Source organism: Engraulis encrasicolus, chromosome 12 (genome assembly GCF_034702125.1).
Source record: "Engraulis encrasicolus isolate BLACKSEA-1 chromosome 12, IST_EnEncr_1.0, whole genome shotgun sequence".
NCBI classification, from domain to species: Eukaryota; Metazoa; Chordata; class Actinopteri; order Clupeiformes; family Engraulidae; genus Engraulis; species Engraulis encrasicolus.
Window position 1 is genome coordinate 55,737,928 of NC_085868.1, and position 10,983 is coordinate 55,748,910.

At 51.8% G+C, this 10,983-nt stretch overlaps 1 protein-coding gene across 2 annotated transcripts in view; it reads right to left on the reverse strand.

The window, feature by feature from the left end:
* The window catches only part of LOC134459948 (TSC22 domain family protein 1-like), an 83,192-nt gene extending 72,902 nt beyond the window's left edge, over positions 1-10,290 (reverse strand). For both annotated transcript variants that reach the window (XM_063212453.1, XM_063212452.1), the window contains exons 1-3: positions 9,080-10,290; positions 8,122-8,519; positions 5,057-6,913 (exon numbers count right to left, since the gene is read on the reverse strand). In XM_063212453.1, coding sequence (XP_063068523.1) covers positions 5,057-6,913; positions 8,122-8,519; positions 9,080-9,448 — 2,624 coding nt within the window. In that variant the 5' untranslated portion in view covers positions 9,449-10,290. The remainder of the gene's footprint in view (positions 1-5,056; positions 6,914-8,121; positions 8,520-9,079) is intronic.
* Between the last annotated feature and the right edge of the window lie 693 nt (positions 10,291-10,983).

The window sequence follows — 10,983 nt, forward strand, 5'->3', positions numbered from 1 at the left end:
AGAAGAGAATAAGGGGATTATAGAAGACAGGGGAGGAGAGGAGAGAGGAGGGGGGAGAGGAGAGGAGAGGAGAGGGGGAAGAAGAGAGGAGAGAGGAGAGGAGAGGGGGAGAGGGGAGGAGAGGAGAGGGGAGAGGGGAGGAGAGGAGGGGGGAGAGGAGAGAGGAGAGGAGAGGAGAGGAGAGGAGAGGAGAGGAGAGGAGAGGGGAAAGAAGAGAGGAGAGAGGAGAGGGGGAAGAAGAGAGGAGAGAGTAGAGGGGGAAGAAGAGAGGAGAGAGGGGGAAGAAGAGAGGAGAGAGGAGGAGAGGAGAGGAGCGGAGGAGGAGAGAGGAGAGGAGAGGAGAGGAGAGGAGAAGAGAGGAGAGAGGAGAGGAGAGGAGAGACGAGGAGAGGAGCGGAGCGGGTGAGGAGAGCTGAGGAGAGGAGCGGAGCGGGTGAGGAGAGCTGAGGAGAGGGGGAAGAAGAGAGGAGAGGAGAGAGGTGCAATCAAGCGTGTAAGTGAGATTGAGTTAAGAGGCAGAAAAGTGGTGAATGGCCGTGGAGAGAGAGGGGGGGCGAGAGAGGCAGAGAGAGAGAGAGAGAGAGAGAGAGAGAGAGAGAGAGAGAGAGAGAGAGAGAGAGAGAGAGAGAGAGAGAGAGAGAGAGAGGTTGGAAAAAGAGGAAGCAAAGGCAAGAGGGAGAAAAGAGAGGAGAGGAGAGTGAAGAGAGAAGAGGGGAGGAGAGGGAAAGTGGTGAAGCAGGAAGATGAGTGAGAGAGAGGGAGGGAAAAAACAAAAGCAGAGAAGCGGGAGATGGGAGAGAAGAGGGGAAGAGGAGAGATAAACACATGTAGAGAGATAAGAAATAGAGGAAGAGAGGGAAGCCTATGGAAAAAATAGAACCGCTCCTCTGCAATGCATAGTTAACTACTTCACAACCAATACTGAAGTAGGGAGGGGGGAGAGGGGGAGAGAGAAGGAGAGAGAGAGAGAGGGAGAGAGGGAGGGAGAGAGAGAGAGAGGGAGGGAGAGAGAGAGAGGGAGTGAGGGGATGAGTATGGAGAGAGAAAGATAGCGCGAGAGAGTGGGAGACGAGTGAGAGAGAGAGGGAGTGAGGGAGTGAGGAGATGAGTATGGAGAGGAAAAGATATTGAGGGAGAGAGGGAGGGAGAGAGAGAGAGGGAGTGAGGGGATGAGTATGGAGAGAGAGAGATTGAGAGAGAGAGAGAGGGAGTGAGGAGATGAGTATGGAGAGGAAAACAGGATTCTCTTGGGAGAGACAGTAGCTAAATATAGCTCAGCAAGACTGAGGACTGAAAACACACACACACACACACACACACACACACACACACACACACACACACACACACACACACACACACACACACACACACACACACACACACACACACACACACACACACACGCACGCGCGCACACACGCGCGCACACACACACACACACACACACACACACACACACACACACACACACACACACACACACACACACACACACACCGTTTCTCCCAGTGTGTATGTGGCACATGCCATACAGGCTGACACACGCGCACACACACACGCGCACACACACACACACACACACACACGGCCCAAGGCCTGACGAACTGGCTGACCACACACAGACAGTTTGAGGGGGAGTGAGTAAGCAGGACGGTAGTTTAAGAAGAGAGGAGAGAGAGGAGGAGGAGGAGGAGGACTGGGTAGTTTTAGAAGAGAGGAGAGAGAGGAGGAGGAGGAGGAGGACTGGGTAGTTTTAGAAGAGAGGAGAGAGAGGAGGAGGACTGGGTAGTTTTAGAAGAGAGGAGAGAGAGGAGGAGGAGGACTGGGTAGTTTAGAAGAGAGGAGTGAGAGAGAGAGAGAGATGAGGACTGGGTAGTTTAGAAGAGAGGAGTGAGAGAGAGAGATGAGGAGGAGGACTGGGTAGATTTAGAAGAGAGGAGAGAGAGAGGAGGACTGGGTAGTTTTAGAAGAGAGGAGAGAGAGGAGGAGGAGGACTGGGTGGATTACAAGAGATGAGAGGAGGAGGACTGGGTAGTTTTGGAAGAGAGCAGAGAGAGGAGGAGGAGGAGGACTGGGTAGTTTAAGAAGAGAGGAGAGATAGAGGAGGAGGAGGAGGACTGGGTAGTTTAAGAAGACCAGGCCTGAGCAGCAGCAGAGAGCCAGGCGAGACAGCAGCACTACACTCAACCAGGGTTGCATTTCTCGAGGGCGTCATTGCTAACCAAGTTAGCAGCTTACTTGTTCGTTGCAAATGCAATTTCCAATTGCAACCTACTAACTAGCTAACCGGTTAGCAATGCTGCTTTCAGGAAATGTAGTTCAGAGCAAGAAACACTAGTCAACAGGGAACACAGCATCATGATAATTCCCTTTAATTTCCCTCGGGATCAATAAATGATACTCTAATAGACAATGGAAAACACCTAGCCATGTAGCCTCATAGCCAGGCCAGACAGCAACGCCAGGAGAAACGTGAACAAGAAAACTGAACATTTAAACACCAGACTGGACACTTCCACTATAGACATGTATGATGGTGGATCCGTGCGCTGCGTCAAGCGTATTGTACTGGCCCATTTCCATACATATGTACTACTGAACACAATGCTGGATTGGAAGAGTAGAGCAAACAACTCATTCTCCACACCAAGGCACCTTTATGACCCAACACCATTCAAATAAATAAACAAAGACTTAAATAAATAAATAAATAAATAAATAAATAAATACATAAATAAATAAACAAACAAACAAACAAACAAGACAGTACTGTGAATGGGAGAGCAGAGTAGCAAGAGTTCTTAACAGTAGAGAGGACTGATTGGCCACACAAGTCATCACGTCACACGAAGAAGACTGCAGGACAGTGTGTGTGTGTGTGTGTGTGTGTGTGTGTGTGTGTGTGTGTGTGTGTGTGTGTGTGTGTGTGTGTGTGTGTGTGTGTGCTACCTGAGTCATCATGTCCTGTCAACAAGGAAGCCTGCAGACGTACAGGAGTGCTCTTCCTGGAAGTGGGAGAGCTCGCGGCCGTGTGTGTGTGTGTGTGTGTGTGTGTGTGTGTGTGTGTGTGTGTGTGTGTGTGTGTGAGATCAAGAGGCCGCGCAGTTCTGGTTTGTCTTAACAAGCCTCAGCCCCACCAGCGACATCGGAGTGTGTGTGTATTGTAAGAATGCGACCTGTGTGTGTGTGTAAGAATGCGACCTGTGTGTGTGTGTGTGAGGGTGTGTGTGCCGAGGAAAGCCCAGAGCGGTGTGTGTGTGTGTGTGTGTGTGTGTGTGTGTGTGTGTGTGCATGTGTGTGTGTTTATCCCAGATGACAGTAGCCTGTGCAGCCAAACGGCAGCAGCCGCACCTGAGCTGGTTGTCTAATGGGAGTTGACAGGCTGGAAGCTGCCTTCATGTAGCCGACACCTTAATGGCTGTTAGCAAAGCTCATCACACATCACCTCACCTGATCATCACTTCTGCCGCCAATAACTAATATGACACCACAATATCCCAATCAGGATACTGCAACATGTATTAACTACGTTGGCTTTATATTGTTGCCGACGCCTTAACTGCCAAAGGCTCATCATGCCAGAAAATCACTTCTGCCTCCACTAACTAATATCATACCACCATATGCCCATCAGGACACTGCAATAGGTTTCAACTAGGCTGCCTGTGAGACAAACATATAACATTCGAGGCATTTTTTTTACAATATTGATATTTCAGAAACTTCCAGAAACCCTCAAAGACAGAGCAGCAGGCTTACAACACGCGCACACACACACACACACAAACCCACACACACACACACACAAGCACACCCACACACACACACACACACACACACACACACACACCCACACACACACACACACACACAGGACTAGAGCAAGAAACATGCTCCAGGCAACAAGCAAGTCAAATAAATTACAAGTAAACGTTGCAATGGCAGTGACACACAATGCACGCACACACACACACACATTCGTTCACACACACACACACACACACACACACACACACACACACGTTCACACACACACACACACACACACACACACACACACACACACACACACACACACACACACACACACACACACACACACACACACACACACACACACACACACACACACACACACACACAAGAATGTTACGCAATATTGGCTCACGGGCGGCCTGCATTCTAAAGCGAGCGATCTAGAACAACAAACACCTCGCTTCATATGGAACCAGAGACATCAATCACCCGTCACGCCGCACACCTGATTACCCAGAACACCACCTCTAGCAAACTCTACTTCACATCACAAGAGAACATAGTTACATACATTCACAATGAACCAACAGTGCTTTGCATTCATCCATAGCTTGGTGTGTGTGTGTGTGTGAGTGTGTGTGTGTGTAAGAGGAGGGTCTGCATTCATCAATACCTGCCGTGCAGTGTTCTTGTGTGTGTCTTTGTGCCTGTGTGTGTACTAGTTCTGCATATATGTCAGTGTGCAATGTACATGTTTGTAGAGCGGAGGCAGTTTAACTCAACTCCACCATCACTGCCAAACATGTATGGTGAAATCCACCACCTATTCACCAGTAAATGAACGTTGTTTTTGTCTGTAATACATCAACTGCCCTCATGTTTGAAGATTTTCCAGGTGGCTGGTGCTGATTTTCACCCCTAGTGTGTTGGAGTGGCTTTGTTTACGTCTGTTTATATTCGTAGAGCGGCTGCGTCATTTGTGTGCGTCTACACAAACGCGCTACAGTGTACGCATGCGTGTGTGTATGCGTGCATGCGTGTGTGTGTCTGTGTGTGTCTGTGTAAAGCATAGAATATGTCCCGTCCCTTACCCGTCCTCCTCATTGTGTGTGTGTGTGTGTGTGTGTGTGTGTGTTCATGGGCTTCATGTGTGACTTTATAGAGAGTGAAAGAACTCGTCTGCTCCTTTCCCTGTCCTCTTCATTGTTAGCATGTGTGTGTCTGTATGTGTGTGTGTGTGTGTATGTCTGTGTGAGTGTGTGTGTGTATAAATAAATAAATCCTGTGTTCTCCTTACCTGTCATCGTCTGCTCCTCCTCCAGTGTTGAGGCTGGCTGCGTCCACTCCACCTCCTCCTGCACCTCCTGCTGCCTCGGCGGCGACGGCGTTGGCCAGGCGTGGGATGGAGGAGACGAGCGACTGTTGGAACAGCAGCCTCTGAGCATCCTCCAGCTGGGAGGCGGTCAGGGAGCTGGCCACGCCCCCCACGTACCCCCCCAGCCCCCCTACTCCTCCGTGCCCCTGGTGATGGGAGGCCAGAGACAGGCCCATCCCGCCAGCCAGCAGAGCTGCCGCAGCATGTCCGGGGTGCCCTAGCCCCATGGCAGCAGCCGCGGCCGCCGCAGCAGAGGGCACTCCCATCTGGCTGGACAAGGCTCCTACTCCTCCTCCTGGAGGGGCATGCGGCTGGGATTCGGCATGCATCTGGGCCGGATGCGGCTGCTGCTGCTGCATCTGCTGTCCTGTTGTGAGGGCCCCTTGCGGTTGTTGGGTTTGGGTCTGGGGGGCGACGGGTCGTGGGACCTGCACCTGCTGCTGCTGCATGGGCATCACTCCTCCTGCAGGGGGCGCCATACCCTGCTGCTGCTGCTGCTGCTGCTGCTGCTGGGCGTAGTCTAGTGGTGGGGGGGCCATGCCCGCTGCTGCTGCGTTAGGCACCACCTGCTGCTGCTGCTGCTGTTGGGGTACGGGCTGGTATCCCATCTGCCCCCCCCCTTGGCCTTGCTGCTGGGGCTCCACATGGTAGCCCATAGCCTGTTGTTGTTGTTGTTGTTGTTGTTGCAGTTGTAGTTGCTGCATGGAGGCTCCGGGGGGCATGGTGGTGGTGGTGCCCGCTGGGTGCCCCATAGGGGGCATCATGGCCGCGTCCTGGGCGTATTGGTGGGGGGGTAAGGTGCCGTACACCTGCTGTTGCGGTGGCGGCTGTTGCACCATGCCCATGCCCATGCCAGTCCCCATGCCAACGCCAGTGCCAACGCCGCTCTCGCCGAGCGTGCTGCCCACCGACGAACTGCCGCTGGTGGCACTGTCGCTCTCTGGGGGGCCGCCGCCGCCGCCGGGGGTTACCATCCCTCCCCCACCCCCAGTAGCAGCAGCAGCGGTCGTCATGGAGACGGAGGCGGGCTCCGAGGGGGTGTTGGTGGAGGTGGTGTTGGTGGCGGGAGCGGGGGCGACAGAGGAGGAGGCGACGGAGGAGGAGGAGGAGGAGGAGGGAGGAGGCTCCTTCTCGTAGAACTCCGTACACGTCCAGCGACCCTTCCGATAGGGCTCCGAGTTAGAGTCCAGCTTGACCACTCTGAAGCGTGAGGCCGTGGAGGTGGTGGCAGCGACGGCTACCGGGGGTGGGGGCTGGGACTGAGGGAGCGAGGAGGAGGGGGGGTTAGCAGCAGCCATAGCCCCAGCTCCAGCCAGGGGCTGAGGCATGGTGGTGGTGGTGGAGGGAGGGATGCTAGGAGCTAGCGCTAGTCCTACTCCAGGCTGGGGGGGCATCATCACCCCTCCTGGTCCTCCTGCCCCCACCACCCCTAAAGCCCCACCGCTCTGGCCGATGCTGACCGGGACCCTGTTACCGGAGGGGGCTGCAGGCTGCCCCACCACCATACCCCCGGCCCCCGCCATAGCTCCGTCCAAAGGCACTGGCCGCACTGGGATAGGCCTCACGATCTGTCCACTGCCCAGTCCGGAGGAGGGGTGTACGGGGACAGGGGCGGCTGCCTGCACCCCCGCTGCCATCCCTCCGATGTTCTGGACCCCTACGCCCCCACCGCCTCCCTGGACCCCCCCGGGGGGCACGGCAGAGGGGTGAGACTGCTGCTGCTGCTGCTGCTGGGGATGGCCTCCTCCAGGGTGCTGCTGCTGCTGCTGCTGTTGATGACTATGAGGAGAGTAGAGGAGAGTAGAGTAGAGGAGAGGAGAGTAGAGAAGAGTTAAATTGTGTAGAGTAGAGTAGAGTAGAGTAGAGTAGAGTAGAACAGTAGAGTAGAGCAGAGTAGAGTAGTAGAGTGGTGTAGGGTAGAGTAGAGTAGTACAGTGGAGTAGAGTAGAGTAGAACAGTAGAGTAGTAGAGTAGTAGAGTAGTAGAGTAGAGTAGTACAGTAGAGTAGAGTAGAGTAGAGTAGAGTAGAGTAGAGTAACAGTAGAGTAGAGTAGTAGAGTAGTAGAGTAGAGTAGTACAGTAGAGTAGAGTAGAGTAGAGTAGAGTAGAGTAGAGTAGAGTAGAGTAGAGTAGAGTAGAGTAGAACAGTAGAGTAGAGTAGTACAATAGAGTAGAGTAGAGTGCTTGTATTAATCCCGAGAGAAATTAAGGTGTCTGACATATTACACAAATACAAAACATACACCAAGGCCTAAAGCAAATATTTGCACGGAAAGGATGGAGTCACCGGGGCATCTTTAGATGTGGTAGTTTAATTGTTTTATTGGGCAAGTGACTCTGCAGAAGACGTGACGACATTGAAATGTTAGTCTTGGCACTTGGCCAATAAAACAAGTGAACTTCCACATTAGAAGATGCTCCCATGCTCCCTTCCTCCCCTGTGACGCACCAGATTGTGAGGTGCAGGAGCGCGGAGGATATCTCTCTTTTCTACGCAACATATTATTGCACATTGCAGTAAACATATAGCATACAATTACATGCGTACAGCAATTAGCCTTATTTACATCAATTCACATCAATCTCTCTCTCTCTCTCTCTCTCTCTCTCACTTTCTCTTCCTAGCTCTCTCTCTCCCTCCCTATCCCTCTCTCTATCCATCTCGCTCTCTCTTTCTCTATAGTTCTCTCTCACTTTCTCTTCCTAGCTCTCTCTCTCTTTCCCTATAGTTCTCTCTCACTTTCTCTTCCGAACTCTCTCTCTCCCTCCCTATCCCTCTCTCTCTATATCTATCTCTCTCTCTCTCTCTCTCTATCTATCCCTCTCTAGTTCTCTCTCACTTTCTCTTTCTAGCTCTCTCTCTCTCCCCCCTCCCTATCCCTCTCTCTATCTCTCTCTCTCTCTCTCTCTCCCCCCCTCTCTCTCTCTTTCTCTATAGTTCTCTCACTTTCTCTTCCTAGCTCTCTCTCTCTGTCCATCTCTCTCACCTATGATGGTGTCCTGGGTGTTGGTGTTGTCCTGGGTGATGCCCCACTGACCCGTTGACCAGGTATCCCCCTCCAGGCTGCTGTCCCCCAACCCCAGCGGGCAGCGAGTGGTGGAGGCCCGGCTCGTTAGGGGACACCACCCCGGGCGTCTCTCCTCCCCCGTGGCCCAGGCTGTTCAGGGTCTCCTCCGAGGAGCTCCTCTCCGGAACGCCGCCGTGCTGGTCGGAGGCGCGCGAGACGGACACGTCCAGCATATCCGAGGAGGACAGGTCCTCGGTGTGGGACTCGTCCATGTCGTCGTAGCTCTCGGTGTCGTCGGCGATGCTGTTGTTGGCGCTCACGGACGACACCTGGGCGGGCAGCACGCTGGTGATCTGGAAACCACTCTTCTTCTTCACCTGGTCAAGACATACACATAGTGTCAAGTCAAGCACACAAACACACGTCGAGTCAAGTACACACACACACACACACACACACACACACCGAGTCAAGCACACACACACACACAAGCCAAGTCAAGCACACAAACACACACACACCCACTTCAAGTCGCTTTATTTACATTACATGCACTGGTCATAGGCTACAAAGAATTGAACTTTACGTTTCTTACTTTCCCATGCAGGCATAGTAGACATACTTTGGGTGTAGACATGGAGAGTATAGACATAGACATACAACAGTACACATACAGTACTACATACTCATACCTTGTATGCATAGACAGTATAGACATACACAGTACACATACAGTCAGCACTACATACTCATGCCTAGTGTGCATAGAAGGTATAGACATGGACAGTATAAATACAGTACTCAGTCATACTCATACCTACTATGCATAGACAGTATAGACAGTATACAGTACTCAGTCATACTCATACCTAGTGTGCATAGAAAGTATAGACATAGACAGTACACAGTACTCAGTCATCCTCGTGCATACTCATACCTGCTGTGAGCCCCCAGCGCTCTGTTGCTGTTGCTGCTGCTGCTGCAGCGACTGGGCCTGCACGTTCAGGCTGTGTGGCGGTGGCGGGTGGTGTGACCCGGGCCCAGAAGAGCCAGAACCACCGCCGCCATGCTGCTGCTGAGCCTGCTGATTTAGCAGAGACGCCTGGTGCTGCTGTTGGTTGTTGTCATCGGTTTGGATAACGTTGGCGTTCATGTTGGTAGAGTTGGCAAGGTTGCCACCGCCGCCGCTGCCAGGGTTGCTGCCACTGCCCCTCCGACTGGCAAACACAGAGGAGTGCGCCATCTTCCTCAGCCCCGGAGACGAGTCCCCTGGCCCAGACTGCTCACGGGAGTCTGCGTGATGCATTTCGTCCACAAAGCTGACGCTTGACGGACTCGCTTTCGCGGTTTTGTGAACGTTTCGGTTCAGTTCAGGCGATAGCGATGCAAGTTTTTGCCCGTCTAGCTCAGCTAACTGAAATAGGACATTCGAGAAATTGGTCTGTCTCGTCTGCGCCGATAGATAGCTAAGTGTGTCCAGTCCAGTCCACCAACCAGCCAGTGAGCTAGCTGTTTGCTAGCAGCAAGTTCACAGCGAGTAGCTAGCTACACCCGGCACACAAACACACAGGGGCCAGGTTGCCCTGTCGCGGGCCAAGTTTTTGTGTCTGAATAATTCCCAGATCAGTTCCATGCAATGCAATCACGCCGAAGAAAAAAACACAATGCCAAAATGCTAATGTTGTGAAAGCTAGCGGCCCAGCTATGAGTCTAGCCAGGCTAGCCAACTAGCTGGGCTAAAGAGCTGAGTAATAAACGCAGAATGTGCGTATGCACGTCAAACACTATTCACTGCATCTAAAGATATCATATCTGCTAAAACTATAATCCTAAGAACATCTACCTAAATAATAAACCTTAGTCGCTACTAATGGCAGACTGGCAATAAATTCAACATAAACATTGGAGTCATACGACATCACTCCCACCCCTGGACCTGGCAGACGTTAGAGCCGCATATTTGGAACACTAATCTCCAGGTTTCGATCGAAATAAAAAAAAATCCAACATCGGCATTAAGATCCTCTTCGAATATTCTTTTCTTGCCGGACAGTTGTCAACCACTTAGATCCATTCCATCATTCGTGAAGATTCAACATAGTGCTGTATCATCCCCTCTCCTGTGATCTCAACACCACCATACTGGTCTACGTTAGCTCTGGCTGCTACACAGCTCGCTAGCTGTTTCTCTCCGGCTGACGTCAGAGGGGGGAGGAGTAGCTTGCTTGGCAAGGGGGAGTGCGCATGCGTCTTACCAAGGGAAAGAAAAAAAGATGTGCTTATTGACAGATGAGGGGTAATATGAGAAGCACTGAGGGAGTTCACTTGTGCGCTAATAGCTGGAGAGAAAATTGCAAGGCATGGAGGCCACGCAATGCATTAACTCGACTTAAGTGCTTTCAACTTTATAGAAGCACTACAAAACAACAGATATAGATAGATAGATAGATAGATAGATAGATAGATAGATAGATAGATAGATAGATAGATAGATAGATAGATAGATAGAACTATGAGATATGTGCATGGTGACTTAGAGCTACTAGAAAGTGTTCTCTCTCCTAAGTAAAGTAAACAGTAGTATCATGACCTTCTGTGTCAGTCAGCCCAATATTTTACTGTACACATGCAGACAGAGGCTGGCCCCCTTCTCCAGAGTAGGAGGACACACACACACACACACACACACACACACACACACACACACACACACACACACACACACACACACTGGCATGGCCCCTTTCTCCAGTAGAGTAGCACTCACGCACACATGCACGCACACACACACACGCACGCACGCACACACACACATACACACACACACACACACACAGCCAT